Below are 20,903 nucleotides of genomic sequence, written 5' to 3'. Positions count from 1 at the left end.
GCTTTCAATGACCCGTGCTTTGCAGCACAGCAAAAACAAGTCATGGCCGACTACACAGAAAGAGCATTACTTCCCCTCTTTTCCATTGTTTCACTGCATTAGGAAGACTTCTGTAAATCTGTGACGGTGATTACATTCCGTTATATGTGGAAGTAATTTGATTTTACAATACACTGTGTGAGGCACCTTTTAAACAGGCCATGAGCAAACAAATGTTTGAGCTTCAGTTCTGCCCGAGCTACAGCCAGAAAAAAATGACATCATCTGACTTATTATCAGCTGTGTGGAAAATGGTAGGTAGTGCCGGCTGAATTGCCACATTTCTGCTGCTGCACTGAGTGACGCTTCGAGCAGTTGGTTTGATAAATTTTTATTATAATAAATATGGCATGAGTGGAGCCGGGGAGAGCTGATATTCTCTACAGGCCTGTCTACACATCACATGGACCCAATCAGGTCCTGATGATGTCATAGCTCTCTGCATCATTAATATTGAAAGGTCATTTCCCCAGCTTGGAAGTTGTCTCTATCACAGGCCGGATTCAATTTCCAATTTGCCACACAACTCTCGAGGTCTTTCTTACTGTATATCTGAGAGAACGCCACCTCACAGTGTTGTAAAATTCTATTTCCTCTATTCTGCTTATAGAGCCATTGACTCAGAGTGGCATTTTATTATTTTCTATGAAATGAATATTTAGTGAGTAGTCATACTCATAACTATACACACACCAAATCCACATTGGATTTCAGGCTTTAATAATATGACTAAGTATCCATTTTTATTTTATTCACAAACATCTATTTATTGCTTGTTTTATTGTTTTATTTCCTACATAGACTGCTTCAGCTCTTTCAGCGCATTAGAAGTCGCAAGCAAAAACATATTCTTTCTTTTTTCTTTTGGCTGTTTTAATAAGGCCCTTAGGTTACTGTGGTACTTTTATGATTAGTTTCTGAACTTCAAAGAAGTCTTATTTTCCATCAGCCCAAATCCTTTTGTGGATTCTCTTTTTACCCATTTCTCTTCAAGTTCCACCTAAAATCACGCCTGGTTATGTGACACATGTGACTTGAAATACATTTCTACCTATAAACACATATGTATAAATATATACACGCTTTGTGTATAAAATGTTCTATCAGAAGTCACAGATTATAATATAAACAGCCTGTGGCGCAGACATTTCCCGAGCGTCCCTTATTAAAAAAACAAAAAAACATCTCTTCTGTAAGGTAGAGTCTGACATTATATAAGCTGTCTTCAGTCATTTCACTGCTGGTAATGCTATGAGTGTGTATGTGTGTACACGATTAGTGCTTCAATGCAAAACAAAGCTTGCATCCTACTGTATTTTTGAAGCTCGCGAATGTGCTTAGTTCAAACACTTTGGCAGCTGCTTAAACCTGTGACTCATTATCGCTTTGAAATTCATTATGTTTCATTCTGTGGCTTCCATCACACACTTCACCTTCCTTTTAGCCTGAATCCCACTTGGAAAATGAGAAATTAGGGCAGCGGGTCTCAAGAGACTTTTGGAATAAAACAAGGTTTCTAGAATAGTTCTTTGTACTGTGAATGACAAGTGATTTCGTGGTTGGTGGCCTGGTGGTAATTGCATACCAGTCAGTAATCACTGTTTATGTGAAAGTGATTATAAACACACGATTGTCTTCTAATCAGCGAAACCCATCTGGCAATAGAGGTAACATGATGAATACAAGTAAGAGGGAGAGAGAAAAAAATAGAGATGCTTGTATAGTATAGTCTGCATCACTGTTTTCCTATTAACATCACCTATCATCAACATCACCTAATATTAACACCACCTTCGCAAGTAGAACCTCTGCAAAAAACATTTGTTTGAAATGCACTGCTTGAAAAAATTAGAGGAACACTTTGAAAACACATCAGATCTCAATGGGGGGGGGGTGAATCATGCTGGATATCTACACTCGTTTGGACTGGGAAATATGTTAGACATGAAAGGATGCCAAATCATTTGTTGAAAATGAAAATGATCAATCTCCAGAAAACTGAATGCAACGAAACCCTGAAAATGCTGAAAGTGCTTACTGTGAGTGTTACTCAGTAGTATTTATGCCCCCCACATGCTTGTATACATGCCTGACAATATGCTCCTAGTGTGATAATGGATGGTGTCCTGGGGGGTCTCCTTCCTAACCCCTAACCCTGGACCAAGGTATTGCTAGGCTCTGGAACAGTCTGAGGTGCAACCTGACAGCATTGCATGGGCTGAAACATAATGTTCTAGAGGTCTTCTGTTGGTTATAGCTCAGGTGAGCACTGGGATCCAGTCAGTGGTTCCTTTATCCTCCAGGAACTGCCTGCATTTCTCATCACATGAGGCTGGGCACTGTTGTCCATCAGAAGGAATCCAAGGCCTGCTGCATCAGTGTCTGACAGTGGAGCCAAGGATTTCATCCTAAGATACCTAATAGCAGGCTTGTGTGTCCCTCCATGGATATGTCTCCCCAGACCATCACTGACACACCACCAAACTGGTCATACTAAACGATGTTACAGCAAAATGTTCTCCACAGTTTCTCCAGACCATTTCAGTCTGTCACATGTGCTTAGAGTGAGTCTGCTCTCAGCGAGCCTGTTCTCAGCTCCTTGTAATCTCCTTCATGCTCTTTAGACTGCGCTGGGGGACACAGCCAGCCTTCTGGCAATGGCAAGTATTGATGTGACATCCTGGAGGAGTTGGACTACCTGTGCAACCCTTGCTCGTGTTACCAGTAGTGACACTGACCCTAGCCAAATGCCAGACTACTGAATAAACAGTAAGAAACGTGTGAAGAGTGAAAAGGAGGCACGTTCAGATCAGTTCATAGCTATACTTGTTATACTTGACCCAGAAACAGAAAAAGGGTTATTTCGTTAGTTCCTTGCTTTTTTTGTAAGTCAAGGAGAGGTTCTGTCAAAGCAGCTCCACTGGGACAGCAGGGAAGAGTGTGATCAAAAAGCCTAAACCAGCAGGTGGAGCTCAGCAGACTGCAAAGAACAGTTTAGTAGTGTTTGAGTCATGGTCACTGTGACCTTCCGATATGTCCAATCAGACAAGCAAGGCAGACCTCTGATATTATGACATCACCGTCCTAACACCTACCTGTAGGCATGTCTGATATGTCATAAGGGCTTATTGTTTGTCCACTGGAATAATGTACGTTTCTGTTCCGCTTTGCTGGACTGTCTCGATGAATGACTGATTATCATTAGCGTCACTAGTCGGCTGACTTCTCTCTGATGCCATGCATCACCACACACTCATTTCTAATCAAGGTACAGGGTTTTGCTTAGGAAAGGGAAAGCCTGCAGATGACATCATGCAGCTCCATGGACAGCTGTCAGAATGAGTCAGGTGGTCCTAGGCAGACTGATAGTCGCTGTGTTCCTTATGTCAGGGAACAAAATTCCTCCAGCAACGAGGCAGCTTCCAGTTCAGTCACCGTCAAAGCATGAGTAACTACTTTGACAGGAAGCTGTAACATACAGTAGCATCCATGACTGAAAAAAACAATAGATAATAACACAATTGTGAAAGATGCTTACCTTTAGTAGTCACCGTGAGCATTTCTTTTATCGGCGTGGAGCAGTGCCAAGGACTGTGATTCAATAAGATGCTGTGTCCCCTGAATAGAAATGTAGAGCTAATCTATAGAATCCATGAAAGCTAAGAGGAAAGATAGCATAAATACCATTTTTGTATTTTGATTTTTGTAATATTCACCTGACGTAGCACAAAATAATATTGCCGCATTTTCTATTTTTCTAGTGCCACACTCTGAAGATTTGCATGCACTCAATTATACATTCAGTATGTGACAAACATGTGCACTTCCACATAATGAGAAGGAATTATTTATAGCATGCTGCGCTCTTATCATTTGTCGGGCCCAACAGGTACAAAAAGATGAAGTTCAAGGACACCCAAACTTGTCCTCCCAGCAAGCTGTTACTTAGACAAACATTCATCATTCAAGAACACAATTACACCACATCTAAACCGTCTTCTCTACGGAGTATTAATTGGATAAACAGATCTCTGTTACACTATGTACATGCCGGTTTTCTCTGTTCTACACTGAAATTAATAATGTACACAAGATAGTTCACTGCTGTATCTCCATCCCAAAGAATTTAATATGGAAATTGAATCCATTACTCCTTAAGTTTTAACATGGTCAAAACTCTATGGCGAAAACAATTACTTCACAAATTATTATTGCACAAAAACCCCAAAAAACATTAAGGAGTGTCTTTCTGAAAGATAATTATATTCCGAGGCCTTCATTAAGAGCTTGATAAGTACATTTGTAAGCTCATTCTCTCCAAGACCGTAATTCATGCTGCACTGGTGGAGCTTCTTAATTAACACCTACTCAAGCCAACAAATAGAAGTGTGTTAGTTGTGCTTGGCTGCAGGACAAGACAGCATTGTTGATTGTAGTGTTCTGTGTGTCCACTGCTTTGAATTACTGATGACTGTCCTCTCTTTTTGGAACCATGACGTGAAGCACTGTAGAAAAGTCTTATCTCACCCATCAGTTCTTCATATTTTGCTTGGACAATACAGATCCATTGTGCAGAGATCTATTGAAACATGCAAACATGTATAGTTTGTGCGATTCTAACAGTTTTGAAGCTTCATTGAACCACACTGCTTCAATAATGTTGAGGTCCAGGCTCTGTGGGTGCCAGTCAACGACTGATAGTGTTCCATTGTGTGTTTTTCTATTCAGTTATGCTTTCACTGCAGTGGCAGTGTGTTTGGGATCATTGTTATGCTTGAATATGAAGCTGTTGCCAATCAGACTTGGTATTGCATGATGGATCAAAATCTCATGGTACTTTTCTGCAATCATAATTCAGTCAGTTTAGACAAGATATCCAACACCACTGGATTAAATTCAGCCTCAAACCACGACAGAGCCTCCACTGTATTTTCCACATGGCTGTGGACACTCACTGTTGTTCCTCTCTTCTGAGCTACTCCATACATTCTCATAAAAATTAAAACCCACAATGTCAAACTTGGATTAATCGCTCCAAAAGACCTGCTGCGACTCCTTTTTAGGTCTGAACTGACACCCCAGTGTTGGTTTTGTGTGTACAACATCATCATAACAATGTTGGCTCAACATTGCAACTGACCAGTCACGCTGTCTGAGCAAACCAACACAAGTAATCTAAATTTGGCTAAAAGAAACGCTAACTTGATCATATGTTTGTTGAATAAAATAACTTTTAAAAAATGAACCACTTACCATTTGTTCCATAAGAGTTTAATATAAACAAAGTAATTTGTTTTCTTTTTTCTCAATATTCCAAAGCTATCACGTCACAACAATATGACTGGTCAGTAGCAATGCTGACCAACATTAACAACACCAGCACAGAGATAAGAGATTATTTAGTCCAGCTCTTATCTAATATGGCATACTTCAGTCTTTTTATTCCTCTGTTTGCCTTTAGTGGCTTTCCTGAACAGTAGGCCAGTTGTACCTCTCAGGTCAGGTCTTTGCTGGATTCCCTCCCTTTCTCAAGCACATGATTTTCACAGGTCCATGTTAAGTAGCTTAACAAACACAAAAACACATTCCTCTGAAAGTGGTCAGGTACAAGGACTGGACTAAAAATGGCTAAAAAGCAAACAATGGCAGAAGAAAAGCCTGGAGGACTTTTACTTACAAACACTTTGCAATATTGCAAGAAAGTCTGGCTCCTTGGAAGCAAAATGTTACAAAATGAGGGGTAACTCAAGACTTTTTCACAGTACTGTATTTCTTTAAGAGGTGTCTTGTGCCATAAACACACATAACATTAGGAGGATACAGATTGAACTTAATTAATAAACTATTAATTGCCAGCTCTGCAGCTAGTTCTATACAACCAAGAACCAAGCACTGAAGCTACCACTGCTATACGTGTGTGCGTGTATGTGTGAATTAGAAAAGTGAGGCTAGAGGGGTGGCACCTGGCCTCTTTAGGTAATCTATTTATGTCTTTCACACTTCATCAAGCCTGAACCAAAATACCCAGCACTTGAATATGTTTATCAAATGTCTCAGTCCACGACATATGTGAGATATATTTGCTCTTGACCTTGTAAGAGTTGAATTTGCACATGTTTGCGTATCCACAAAGCATTTCTAGATATAGATATGCTGGTTAATTTACTTGTCTTGAATGCCTGCAGTGTTTCCATATGATGTTTATTTATTAATAATAAATGAATAAATGGCGCTTCAATGTGCCCATTGTGTCTGTGCACCTGATGCCACATCAGCTAACATGTAAAACCCATTAGTATTAACAAAAGATAAACATAATTTTAGTTTAAAACAAATCGAGCTGCTCTAAATTGAGTTAAAATTAAAAATTAAATCAACTGAAAGGAAGATAATCAGCAAGTTAACAGAAGGTACAAAATGTGCAAAAGTTTTGATTCACCCCTCTAGTTTTGCATATTTATGTTTTATGAAATATGTGCTAAGATAAATAGAAGTACAGTAAATAAGGAAAAAACAGAGTTTGCAGAATTCTAATGAATTTTGCACAGCACTATATAACGCAAATAGCTATTTGTGAGTCTTCGTGATACTTCACAAAAAGAAGGTTTCAGTTTGAAAAGGCTCTGTTTTACATTGTGCTAGCGACGCACACACAGAGAGACAGTAAGAAAATAAGCAACAGACAAAAGAGCCACTGCCTGTGGTAATAACCTTAAACCTTGGAGTTTGTTATCGACACCGCCTCATTGCTGTCACTGAGTGGTGCAGTGCAGAGAGGAAAGTAAAGACAGGAGACAAAGGTCCAATACACGAGTTAGCAATAATACGAGATAATGAACTGATTTGCTCACGGAGAATTTCACTGTTTTTAATGATTATTTTTTCTGTTGTGACAGACTTAAGAAGAGTAAATCTTTTTATGGCTTTCTAGTTTAGCCGTTACGATTGAATGTCGAAGAAATCCTGGCAGAAAAAACAAAACAAAAACTATTACAACAAAATGTCACGTCTGAAAATCCCCTCAAATCAAATGTCATATTTAAAAATCAGATTTCTTCATAATAACTACTTGCAGTTTATTTTCCATCCTCTGTCAGAAGTCTGTTTTTTCGCCCAACAGTTTAAATAGCTCTTCCCTACTCCTGCCTTTATGGAAGCAGTAATTAATCCATATATGGACATACACAGCGAGCGCCACGCCTAAAACACCTCCTGGTTTTACGGACTTGCTGTGGCCCGTGTCCTCCCTTCCCCGCTGCCTGGAAGTTCAGGAACTTGGTCACCGCCCAGCGCCCCCTCCTCCTCCTTTTACCTCATCTATTGTTGGGCAATACGTTACGCCATCGAAATTCTCTTAACCGAAACTTTTCAGCTGACTTGCTGGAGCTCTTGTGATACTTTTCTGTATAGCCGTCGAGCGGAGGGAGTGTTTATCGTGAGTGAGCGGCGCAGTTAAACTAAGTCCGTGGGGCGAGGAAACGGGAGGAGAACTTTTGACGCAAGGAATTCCGTAATTCCCATTCCTCCATTTTGAACTTTTAAACTTCACTTTGTCTAGCGGACTGTTGTCGGTGAGTATATAACGAGTCTTTCTTACTTTACATACAATGAATACTTAAACAAAATGAGTGGACTAGTTGTTTGGGCCGTCGGTAAAGTTTCTCGCAGAAAGCAGGCTAACAGTTGTTTGTCGCTTAGCATTAGCTTTAGCTCATCGCTGTGTTTGGAGAGCTCCGTGTTACAGCAGGCAACCTGCATTACGCTAAGCTAAGCTGGTTACCTGTTACCTGTAGCCTGCTGTTAATAAAGTATAGAAAATGACTTGAGGTGGACAGTTATTGGCTGTTAAATGTGTACACGAGTATCTTCTGCTTTGTATATTCTCGCTTAACGCTTTTTGACGGGGTAAAACCGACGTTTGTTTAGGTAGTTTTTGCAACAGGTGGAAGTTGAGCTAATGTTAGCACACCAGGTGATTGACCCACCCTAGTGCTTCTCAGCAAGTGTTAACATGTTTCTGTTTTGTTACGTAATTTTTCCTGTTTGGATACATTATATACACTTCTTGGTACCTACACATGGCTTAGTTTGACAGTTTTAAACCGTTAATATTATTATTTTTTGCCTAAGTCGCGTACATAAACCCCCCCAAACCTGCTAGACGGTTTCGATTTAATTTGCAGAGATTTGTAGATATCACTTTGCGACATGTACCACGCCCATACAGAGCAGTCGAACGCAGTTTCTCCCACGCTGGCCCAGATTAACCTTCGTCTCATGACTAGCATTTTAATGTTGCTTTCAGTGGAAATGCGTCATGTTGTCTGGACAAACAGACGTCTTCCTCAAACAACCTTTACAGAATTTTTTTATTTTTTTTCCCCCCCAATACACTTTTTCTTTCAATACAACATTATCAGTTTCACTGCGTGTTAACTCATGGGTAGAAACTCTGTGTATATTAGAAAGAAGAAAAGTGGTTAATAATACAGTAGAACTGAAAATAGCTCTAATATATAACGATTCACTATAAAATTAGAAAGCCATGGTTGCCATGTTCCCCTCTTAATATTTTTGTACTTTTGTTGGTAATGTAGGCTAATAGCTAGTGTTGTAATTCCTCACATAATACAGCTGACCAACTTTTCAGTTGAAGCCTCTCAGCCCTCGGGCCATCCTGATTATCCCTGCCCCTCCATGTTTGATAGCTAATCAATGGAGTCACAGCCACTGCCTGAAAAGAGAAATTGAAATTGGGCCACTGTGTTGCTGTGCTCTGCCGTTGGCATTCATTCTGAAAGCAATGGAGCACTGCTGGCTCTAACAAGGACTTTAATAATTTCTTTAATGCACCGAGTTCTAGACACTAGTCTGATAATCTGACAGAAATCTTGATTTGTGAAGAGAAATTATAACTTTTAAGTCATTCAGGGAAGCAAATATTGAGTAATCAAAGGACAGAGATGTCCATTTTTTTCTGTAGTCTACATTTTCTGCTTCAGAAGAATTAATTTGTCATTTGTTTTTGTTTTTTGTTTTATTTTATTTATTTTTTTTGAAACCCAGTAAACTAGACATCATGACTAGCAACACCGCACCAAACATCAACTTTAAATGGGACCCGAAGAGCCTGGAGATCCGTACTCTGGCAGTAGAAAGGCTACTGGAGCCTCTGGTCACACAGGTAATACAACAAGTATTAGTATTATTAAAATGAGGCACCTTACACATCTTATTTCACAAAACAGCAAAGTGAAAAAATGTAGTGTTTTTTTCCCCCCTGTGGTTCATTCTTGCATTTCACCATTTTAGAACTGTTATTTTGCCTTACTATGTCATATGTTGTTTGTTTTGGTTTTTTTTAGACTTATCACAATTTATTAACTGTAGGCAGGTATATAATATCCTAATAATCTCTGCCATAGGTCACCACTTTGGTAAACACCAGCAATAAAGGCCCATCTAACAAGAGGAAGGGACGCTCTAAGAAGGCCCATGTTTTGGCTGCATCAGTGGAGACTGCTACCGAGAACTTCCTTGAAAAAGGCGAAAAGATTGCAAAGGAAAGTCAGTTCCTCAAGGATGAGCTGACTGCTGCTGTGGAAGATGTCCGCAAGCAAGGTATATTGAAAATACGAATTGCAGCAGTGTGGCTTCATGCTTGTACAGAGTGCCTCTTAAGATAGGACGGATGAAAAATAAACCATAAGCTATGTATACATCATCTACTCCAGCAAAAATCCTTGAAATAAGAATATGGTTTGAGTCTGATAGATTTCTTTTAGAAATGGGTTTTTCAATGAGGCCATTAATAGACTTTCAGTTTAAGCATGCACATGGTTCAGATTCATTTCATGCTAGATGGTGTCATTCCCGTACCTTCTGTGGGGATCAAATTTAACCACTTTTCCCAGAGAAGCCTGCGTGTTCTCTTAGCGCAGTGTTAGGATACTCCCCAGTTATCTGAACTTGAGAATCAACCTCACAATATTCAGTGTTGTATTTTCTGTGCTTCCTCCCGTTTCTTGTCCTTTGTTTTTGTTATAGAAGGATACCAAGATGTGGTTATATTATAGAGGTTTGCATAACATCAAATCAGTATTATTTTACTTGTTTCTTAATGTTCAGAACTTATTTTTGGGTAGTGTGTGGGGTATTCTTGGCTTTTAAAAATCCTTACTGAGCAGTCTACTATAAACTATGTAGTACTCACACGAAGAACTAAATTCCAATTTAAATCTTGTGTTTGCCAGAAATCATAAAATGTATACAAATTAGGGTGTAACATGTAATTGCACGTTCTGTACTGATTGCCAAATATCAACAGTTGTGAAAAAAAAAAAAAGAGGTTTTGTATGATAGAAAATTTAGAAGATTTATGTTATGGTTAGCATCAAAAAGATTGATGCCGATTTACAGTTTTATTATATTTCTTCTAACATTGGAGTGATATCACACACACTATCTGGGCCCTACATTATTGTGCTCATCTCTGCGGAACTGGGGTTTTATGATTAGCACAGTGGGTTGAGGAAGGTTTCTGTACCCGTTAACAGCCCACTGTTAGAACCGAGACAGGGCACAAGTTTGCACCTACACCTGGATCTGCGTACAAGTCTGTAAGGTTTATTTGTACCCAAAGTTGGCGGTATTCAAGATTTTTCCTGGCTCAGAATAGGTCTTTGGATTTGACTCTGTATACAAGTCTGATTGATTCACATAGCCAAAGAGTGTGTTAGCAGCCTTAACAGAGGTCAATACACTTCCTGTGGTTTGGACTGTTTTGATAAACAAAATGCATTTTAGCTTGGAAAAACTTCAAAATCACAGCCCTGATCATTTTCCTTTTATCTAAGGCCAAAACGTTTCTGTTTTTTTTTTTTTTTTTTTTTTTTTTTTTTTGTTTTTTTTGTTTTTTTTAACAGAATAAACCCTGATATTGCAGATAACGTCAAAAGTGATCCGTGGAGGCTTGTGTTGGTGGAGAGGTCTGTTATTCTGTGTAATTAGTCATCTTACTGGGGTGATTAGTGGTATACAAACTCATATGGCAGAAGTGACACATGAGCTGTGCACTGTTGTTCCTGCTTTTTAATCAGAATGCTTCCCTTCTTAGTTGTTGCCACGGAGACCAGAGAAGGAAAAAAAGTTTGCAGATGTCACCAGTGATGTCAAATTTATTTAAATGGCTATATCCACCTGCCTGGTGGGAGGCCTCCCACGCACAGTCCATTTCAAATTCAATTTCATGACTTCCTCAAGTCTCAAGACAGGAATCCACCATAAAAATCACCAGCCAATGCAATTACAATTTGTCTTGCGATAGCAGGTTCCATCATCTTAACAACCACACAGCAAGTCTCATTGACTCTCTCTTTTTCCGTATATCATATCCGTCTTTTGACACGCTAGGAGACCATTGAGACCAAGGAGCTATGACTGGAGGGTGGCTGTTATCACCTTCTGAAGTGACATCTTTGTAGCTCTGTCCTTTTTTCTTCTTTTTTTTTTCTTCTTTTTTTTTCCTCTGCCCCCCTTCCCCTTGATGCCCAGTGAGTTAGATGTCCCCTGCTCAAGCTCAGCTCTGAGTATTTGGGAGGTAGAAGACATGTTGCTAGATAGCCTGTGCTGTGCTCAGTGCCCAGGAATGTTACTGTAGTTATGGTAAGCTGTCACTGGGCTGGAATTCAGTGACTGTTAGCTGGTGCCTAGGCCTGGCTGTCAGCTATGCCATGCTGCTCAGTGGAGCGTGCCTAGACTGATAATATAGCCATTGAGTAGGGTAAAACCACCCTGGATTCAGAAAGCATTTTCTACCCAGCTGTGGATTACCAGCTGTTTAAAAGGAAACGCAAAGAAATCACTGACATAATAATAAATAAAAACTCTGTATATATTGCATGTTCAAGTGGTTGTTGCAGCAATTATGCCCTCTTTTCCCTTTTAAAGACTTTTTGTTTACTCAGTCCTTTCTGTCTGCTCTTGTCCTTGTTCCATCTCTGTTGCCCTTCCCTCTGTGTCTTTGTTGTCCTGCTGTTTTGGAGCCTTACTGTGTGATATACATTTTAATCATTTCATCATGCACTTGGTGGGCCGCAGGTGAGCATTAAACAGATGGAAGTTTATTAAAGGAGCACTGATCACTATCTGTCCCCTGAAAATGGCCTTATTGATTTTGTTCAGGGGGGAGTAACATCCTATGGGTGTAGCAGACTGTGTTTGAGGTTTGTGTTGTCGATCATTTGCACAAACTGCTTTCGCTCTGTCAGACTAAAATGGGCAGAATCTGCGCGAGTGGTGTGTTATGCCTTTAGTGGTGCAACTTTTAGTTAAGTAAACAATGCTTCACTGAAGTAGGAAGAAAAACTCCAAATGTGCATTTTAAAAATACCTTCATTACTGTAAAGTTACAAGAGAAATGGTTGATTTTGTTAAATTTAATTAAAAAGTTATTATTGGTAACAAGTAGTGTCTCAGTAAATGTCCCAGGAAACATTAACATCTTTGTGTTAATCTGAGGTTTCAATAATTTCTTTATAACTAGTGATGGGTATCGTTTAGGTTTTATCCGATACTGGTGCCAAACTGGTACTTTTGAAACGGTGCCGGTGCTTAAACGGTGCTCAAACCGGTGCTTAAAGAATGGAGAACACAAAATTGATCCAAAAACCTCATGTTCAGCTGGGTTTGTGTGGTTTTATTTTTTATTTTTTTGTAAAAAGAAAAAAATGTTAACCTTTTCTGCAGCTATGGGGCATATATGGTATCACTCTTTTCTGCTACACTGGCAGGGCTAGGGGCCAGGACTCTCCTCTTCGTGTTTTTGGGGGATGTTGCTAACTCCGGGTTCGATAACAGGCAACCCACCCGCAGTAGATGCGCTCGGTGTGAGGTCTCGCAGCAAGCTATCAAATACGGCGCATTTTTCGGCTTTTAAAAAAAATGCTATGCGTCGCCAGGTGTTTCATCGGATTTGAGGTTTTACCTCCTTTGCACAGTATCACTTTAAAGCACTTGTTGCAGGCTGCTGAGTTTGCAAATTTTGCTGTGAAGTACAGCCAGACTTTTGACTGCTTGGCCTTGGGCATTTTTAATCTGTAGGTCTGCTCTAAAAGAACGTATGTACCTGGACCTGCCTACTATCCTCGGAAACGTAAAATGATTGGCTAGAATTCAAAGTGTATGACATCTCAGGGAGAAAAAAAAAAGCACCGAAATAAAGCACCGAAATGTGCGCTGCTTTTCAGTCTGGTTACTACCGTTTATGTCAGAACCGGATACCGGTACCCATCCCTATTTATGACTCACTTTTCTTAGGTATTTGTAGTATTGCTCTATTTTAGATCTGCAGGGATTATTTAATGAATCTTTTGGACTGTTGGTGGTATATTGGAGACTGAGTTATTGTAACTGTAGATTTGTTTTGAAGCCAGTTGATGATATGACAGTTGCTGCTGATGTGGTGCTGCTAAAGCCACAGCCACTTCTGGCTCACAGATGGTCACAGCAGTGTTGTCCGTTGAGATACACGCGCCTTTGAATGACTGAAGCTTTCTACATTTGCCACATACAGTAAAAAATGTATCATTTCTGGGAGGAAGTCTATTTGCTTGTCTGTTTGACGTTGTAGTGTTTATATAAACTTTTTAAAACTGGTTCTCTGAACAAACCACAAAGCAGTATTTTGGCAGCGTGGATCTAGTGTGAACACAGCAGCCAAGCTGCTTTGCTTCCAACGTTCTATCTTCCTTTACAAGCTAGAAGGGACACGTTGGATCCCAAAGTGTTAAATCTGTCCATTTCTGCTTATTTGTTTGTTAATTTCTTTGAACAGTGAAATTTTAGAAGACGGTGAGTAAAATTAGTCATTTTAACTGCCTTTATGTTTCTGTCAAAATGGAAATTTAACATGAAATTTTGACAGTTTGGGGGAAGACGCCTTTTAAAAAAATTTTTTCTTGGTTTATTCATTAGGTTTAATTCAAGTAGGATTTTGTCCTAGAATTGTTTTTTTTGTTAAACAATCACTTGTATAGTAAAATGTGTGACAGTGTAATAATGGCCTTTATTTACATTTTGTGTAAATAATTTGAAAGCTTCCATGCAATAACGTACACCACAGTATAGATACTGTTCAGAACTAGTCAGTTAGTTCCAGAATGCATCAGGCAAGCTAGGAAAATGGCTTCTGTGTTAGCACTTCTATATTTCACTGCCCCCCCCCCCCCCCCCCCCCCAAAAAAAAAATAAAAATAAAAAATAGATCTGCTATCTAAATAATCAGGTTGAGATATGTGAAGTGTTTGGCAAGATCCTAATAACTGAAGGTAAACATTAACAGCTAAATTAATTTTCATTCATCTTTATTCCACATCACACTGGCCAAAGAAAATTATTCATTCTGCTTGTCATATCTCCTCTCCAGTTTCTATAAAGCTGCACCACATGCTAGAAAGGTAGACACAACAGGTTTTCTTTTTTTTTTTTTCTTTTTCTTTTTTTTTGTTTCTCTCTTTTCTTTTTGTGGCTGCGCATTTCTGGGGCAACGATGGTGGTTTTACGGTCTTTTTCAGAGTTTGAGGTTAAATGTGTCTCCACTGAAGTAAACTACTGATTTCCTGCTTTGTTCATGACTACAGAATTTATTTATGTGCCCAGTCAACTGTGCAGACCCATCCAATGTAGAACAAAGCATGGTGCTGGACAGAGCAGACACCGAGCCTTTTGTTGTGGTTTTGACCTCCCTTTACTTTTGTGTGTGTGTGTGTGTGTGTGTGTATCCATGTATAACCAGAAACGCTGACAAATGCCTATATCTCAGATGAAGATTTCAAAAACAAAATGTGTTCAGTCATTGGTCACTCCCTGTAGGCAACTACTACTATTAATGATTGTGTTTTTACTCTTCTTTTTTTGTCTTTTAATGAACCACAAAAAAGTGATTCATTGCACTGAAAAGCATTTTTAAAAAAAAATATTTTTATTGAAAAAAGAAAACAGTACTTGCAGTTACCGAAATACAATCAACCTAAGTAAATAAACTTAATATATATGAAAAAAAACAACGCGCCCCCCCCCCCCCAGTCCCACACAGATCAACACAAATGGCCTGTATTTATATAGCGCTTTTCTGATGTGCCAACAAGCGACTAGCCTTGTAACCATATTTGTAATATGAGCCACGACTGCGTAGTAATAAGTGCTCAGCCTCTTTGGTTGACATAAGATCAAATTCTGCTTGCAAATCAAGGCGCTGCTTCAGTAATTCTGGAGAAGGGTTCAGTGTATAACTTTGATCAAGGTTACTAATTGCAGCTATAAGTTCTTTAAGCCTGGCATTAATCTTTTTATTAGCACGGACAGAGTAAGAAATAATTTGACCTCTCAGGTAGCATTTAAGAGTCTCCCATAGCAGAGAATATGAAACGGAATCATCCTGATTGAAGGACAAGAACTCCTCAATAGAGCTTGAAATTCACAAAATTCTTTATCCACCAGAAGGAGAGAGCTAAATCTCCAAAGTGGAGGACTACGTTTATGGGTAGAAAGCTGAACATCCAATAGCAGAGGAGAATGATCAGATATTACAATACCAGAATAGTCAGAAGAATTAACACATGAATTAAGAGTTCTGTCGATGGAAAAAAAAATCAATCCTGGAATAAGACTGGTGGACCTGAGAGAAAAACGTCTGTGAAGGTTCTCAGTCATCCAGGTCATCGTAGTCAAAGGAGCTTGCAAAGAAAAGTGTCTGGACTTCTTTAAGTTGCTTGAAGACGTTTCACCTCTCATCCGAGAAGCTTCTTCAGTTCTAAGGTCAAATGGTGGAGAGTCCCAGATATAAACCTAGTGGGAGTGACCCCCCCACAGAGGGACAAAAGGACCCCCTGATGATCCTCTAATCCCCTGAGCCAAGGTGTGAAACTGGGCGTGGGTCCAAATCAGCCAGAGTTTCGGGTGTGTTCATTGTGAAACCTGGCCCCACCTTATCATGCGAATTCCTGAGATCAGATGGGCCAGGATGTGAGTGGGCGTTAAGGCGTCTGGGAAGGGATCTCAAAACTGGATTATAGATGGCAGAGAGTTGGTGTCGTAAACCACCGCCTCTGTTCAAAGATGGTCGCTCACAGTGGACATAGATGGCTTCTTTCACTCCTCTTTCAAACCATCTGTCCTCTGTCCAAAATGTGAACATTGGCATCCCCGAAAGAGTGTCCTTTATCCTTAAGATGCAGATGGACTGCTGAGTCTTATCCTGTGGAGGTGGCTCTTCTGTGTTGTGCCATGTGCTTGTGAAGTGGCTGTTTGGTCTCTCCAATGTAGAGGTCTGGGCATTCCTCGCTGTACTGTACAGCATACACCACATTGTTAAGTCTGTGTTTTGGCGTTTTGTCTTTCGAGTGAACCAGTTTTTGTCTGAGCGTGTTGCTGGGTCTGAAATACACTGGGATGTCGTGCTTGGAGAAAACTCTCCTGAGTTTTTCCTGATACACCGGCTACATAGGGGATGACAATGTTGTTGCGTCTGTCTTTCTTATCCTCCCTCGCTGGTGTCTGATCTTCTTTTCTGTGCCTCTTTGCTGACTTTTAGAACGCCCATTTAGGATAACCGCATGTTTTAAGTGCTTCCTTTACACGTGTGTGTGTTCCTTCTTTTTTTCCTTCAGGCTTGGAGGGAACATGTTCTGTCCGGTGGTGTAGGGTCCTAATTACTCCAAGTTTGTGTTCCAGAGGGTGATGGGAGTCAAAGGGGAGGTACTGGTCCGTGTGTGACAGACCAGTACCTCCATTGGCAGCTTTATCGATCGCCAGCTGCGTCTTCACCGCCTGCAGGTCGAACTTAATGGTAGACAAAGCATCACCAAGAGTATCCTGAAGTTCCTTTTTAAAGATGTCGGCGATATCTTTCCTCAGTGAAGCCAGCAACTCGACCTTGAGAGCCTCAATATCAGGATTAGCTTGACATGTGGGGGGGGGGCTTTGCAGGAGACGACCGCTCACTCGAGGGTGTGGTCGCTGTTTGCAAACTAGGCCTCAGTTGTGTTTGAATAGTACTGCGGGTTTTAACATTTTTTTTTTTTTGCTGCCATTTTACGCCGGCCCGAGTAAAACTTCTCAACAAGACAATCCACAAACCAAAACAGGACTGGAAATATGGCCAAAACGCGCGAATAAATAACAATTTAATCAAAATTGGCGCGAGCTCCCAGACTCGCTTCCTACTCCATCAAAGCTCAACTGGAAGTCCCACTGAAAAGCATTTTATGCAGATTTTGTGATACATGGCTTGCTGTGTACGAATGTGTGTCTCATATCTCTAAATCACTGCCTTCATGAGGCATGTGCCAGGTAGAGCTGGGCAAGTAATCAGATTTTCATCTTGGTTGTCATATGGGCTTCTGGCATTTTATGAAAACAAAATAATTGGTATACAGTGGTTATTCTTCTGTTTTCATTTTTGCTATGCTGTCTGTAACGGCGGATATGTAAAGCTAGCTCATATTCACGTAATATAACGTTTGTGCTTTTATTTTGGTAACGAATGGTTCTAGCTACAGTCGACAGGGGAACAAGGTTTGTAATGTATATGATTTAATTTGAGCAATCTGAAATGCATAATATGTATTATATAGTTTAATAAAAAAACGTTAGACCAGCGTAATGAGCGATTAAGATGGTGTTACATGAATAATATGGTAATTGTTTGTTTGTTTAGCTCTTACATTGGTTCGTTGTCTGATACACGGCAAGGAATAATAAAGGTCATTCAACAACCATCAGTTCTGGCCTTCTCAGTTCGACTGGATGCTACACTGTCCTTGTTTTAAACACAGTGGTGCACTTTTTTTCCCCCTTCCTAAAAGGTTCAGCTCATCTGCTGACTAAAGGAGAACCTTCGGTCAACAGTATCCATTTAGAGGAAGCAGAACTCGGGACATTTATGTAGTTCAATCCTTGGAAGGATTATCAGTTGTCTACAGCTGTCTTTTCTCTGGATTGCTCAGGGTCTCTCGCCTAGTCTGCTTGCAGTAGCAGATGACAGTTGGCTGTTGGCTTCGTCTCTCTGTCATTCACCGTATGGTTGTTGTGCAAGTCTCACGGGGCTCACTAGTCCGCTGCTTTCTGTGGCTCCCTTTGCACCCTTCTGCACCTGCAGACATTCTGCAGTAAATACAGGCCGGTAGAGACTTGGCAGTTGCCCATGCGAGACAGACTTTATAATCACTAGTCAGGGCCTTACTCCTCACTGGATGAGCTGCTGTTGTCCATTTCATTTTTAAAAAAATATATTTTTTTAAAAACTTTACAATTCTCAATAGAATTATATTTAAAAGTATCTACATTTTAAGCACAAATATAAATAAATAAAATATTGTCCCAAATAATACTCACTATTTTTCCCATAATAAATGTGATATCAATGTTAACAGCTCAGTAGCATGTTTTCTTTTATTTATTTTTCTTTTTGTTACTGTGAAAGATGTGAAAACTCTTTCCCAGTCACAGATGCCTGGGGGTTCAGAAAGAAAAGGTCATAATGGTTTAAAATGGTTGCTTTTGGACAAATGCTTGTAAAAATGTTTTGAACAGGTTTCTCATGTAAGGTTTCTGTTTAAATCTTGGATATGGAGCTGATTTTTTTTTTTGATTTTTTTTTTTTTTTTTTTTTTTTGTGCTTTGTTTCTCTACCTGAAGGTGAGTCAATGCGTCAGGCCTCTGGAGAATTTGCAGAAGACCCCTGTTCATCTATGAAGAGAGGCAATATGGTTCGTGCAGCCAGGGCCCTCCTGTCAGCAGTTACGCACTTGTTGGTGCTGGCAGACATGTCTGATGTCTACAAACTTCTCGTGCAACTTAAACTGGTGAGATGTTGAATTCTCATGCATAACATACATTGATAATTCTAATTAAAGTGTCACTAACAATGAAGTGAATGCAGAGTTGGTAGAATCAGTTTGATTTAATATTTCTATTTGTCAGTAATTGCCTCAACCTCTTCATTCAAGTGCAAATTGAAATCTTGCATTCTCTCAAACTTTTGGGAACAGCTTGATGTCTTAATTGATCAATCCTAACTAGAGCTGGGCGATAGAACGATAACGATATGTATCGCGATATAACTTTTACTCGATAGAGAAATTAAGCTATCGCGATAGACCTCGCCGCTCTTGTCCTCTTAAAAAAAAAAAAAAAAAAAAAAAAAAGGTCAGCCAAATTAAGTAGCGCAGAGCCGAACCAATCACAGCCGCAGCGTCACGTCGCGTGACTTGTTACGTACAGCACAAGTGCCAAGCCGCACGTGTGTTTGTTTGGGAAGCAGCCAGCGGGTAATGGAGCCAGCGCGTAATGGAGGAAATGAGTGTGCCGACTAGAAAAATCAACCGAGCGTGACCGAAGAGAAAACAGATGATGGTTCCAATGCCGGAGAGATTGTCGAACGGAAGAGCCATAGAAGTTCCGTAGTGGGAAGGTATTTCGGCTATTTCAAGTCTGACAAAAAACAGAGTAGCGTGCACTGTAAATTGTGCCGAAAGCAAGTCTGGAAATACAATAAACTGGTGCATGCGTCACACTGCGCCACGTTATTGTTTCGGTGAAATGAATTTCTACAATACTGTTAATTCTACTCTCTGCAGTGTTTAAATGCTTACATATACACACAGTTACTGTCCCTCCACACATACGACTCGGTTCTGCTTCTATGCCCCAGCTTTGTTTACTTTTTCCCACCGAGGCTTCTAGACTTCTGATTGGCCAACATTTCTGCACGGTTAGGAATTTAGCACCACCTGCTGCTTTGGCATGTTCATAGCAGCGTTTTCCTTCATTTCTGCCTTTATGTGTGGACGGGATTATTTTTTAAAACGAAAACGGAAAATCTCAGTTTTCAAAAATACCCGTGTACGCGTGGACGTAGCCTCAGTCTCTGACTGGAAGCGCTAATTCGTCATTCGGCTTTTGTCAGACTAAAGTAACTGTTAAAACTGTTTGAAAAGCTCAGCTATACAACAAGGAGAGATTGAGAATTTCCTTTTAGTTCTCAGTTTATTTGATATTGACAAAAGTTAGTCAGTTTTGTCCTTCTGTAAAACAAACTAAGATTTATTTTTAGAATTAATATTTTGTTTCTAAGTGGAATTGACAATTTAGTAGTCTGTTTCGTTTGTTCTATTTTGAAACTTAAACGCTTTAGCGGCTGCCTTTTGTGTAGTTTGCAATATTTGCCTTTATTTATCTGAAAAAGTCTCATGTTCCTTAAGTACATCTACCCTGTTGAACTTATTATGAGAAATAAATATTTAAATCAAAACAAGCTGCTGATTATTTCACATTTTACTTGTGAGCAACGGCACATTTAAATCTTACAAATATAGTTATTTGGCTTATATCGTGATAGATATCGTTATCGACTGAAATGAAAAAAACATATCGTGATATGAAAAAATCTCATATCGCCCAGCTCTAATCCTAACTCATACTTGAATTTTAAAAGCAAGCATAGACATTACTAATCTAAGTTAACACTTAATGTTGTGCAAACTGCTAATTCAGTCAAGTACTGCTTGTGTTTCAATTACTGTCTTCAGTATTGCAGCAACTCTTTCTATCTGTGTGGCTCAGGTGGAGGACAGTCTGGCCAAAGTGCGCAACGCAGGTACAGAACAGGATTTGGGAATCCAATACAAGGCCTTGAAACCAGAAGTGGACAAGCTGAATGCCATGGCTGCCAAGAGACAGCAGGTAATTGAAAAAAGTGATAGACAGGAGCAGAGTTACAGAATCTGTATTATAGCTTGAACACGGTTGGAAATTTTTTGAGTGACTTCAGTACTTGTAACCAAAAACGTGCTCCAAACAGCACA

At 39.8% G+C, this 20,903-nt stretch overlaps 1 protein-coding gene across 1 annotated transcript in view; it reads left to right on the top strand.

Annotated features, from left to right (window-relative positions):
* Positions 1–7,211: 7,211 nt before the first annotated feature.
* Positions 7,212–20,903, top strand: part of ctnna1 (catenin (cadherin-associated protein), alpha 1) — a 77,173-nt gene continuing 63,481 nt past the window's right edge. The window contains exons 1-5 of the mRNA XM_026189554.1: positions 7,212–7,610; positions 9,106–9,223; positions 9,465–9,660; positions 18,736–18,902; positions 20,662–20,781. Of these exons, the coding sequence (XP_026045339.1) occupies positions 9,119–9,223; positions 9,465–9,660; positions 18,736–18,902; positions 20,662–20,781 (588 nt within the window). The 5' untranslated portion in view covers positions 7,212–7,610; positions 9,106–9,118. The remainder of the gene's footprint in view (positions 7,611–9,105; positions 9,224–9,464; positions 9,661–18,735; positions 18,903–20,661; positions 20,782–20,903) is intronic.

This window comes from Astatotilapia calliptera, chromosome 2 (genome assembly GCF_900246225.1).
Source record: "Astatotilapia calliptera chromosome 2, fAstCal1.2, whole genome shotgun sequence".
NCBI classification, from domain to species: domain Eukaryota; kingdom Metazoa; phylum Chordata; class Actinopteri; order Cichliformes; family Cichlidae; genus Astatotilapia; species Astatotilapia calliptera.
This window is presented reverse-complemented; position numbering and strand designations above follow the sequence as displayed.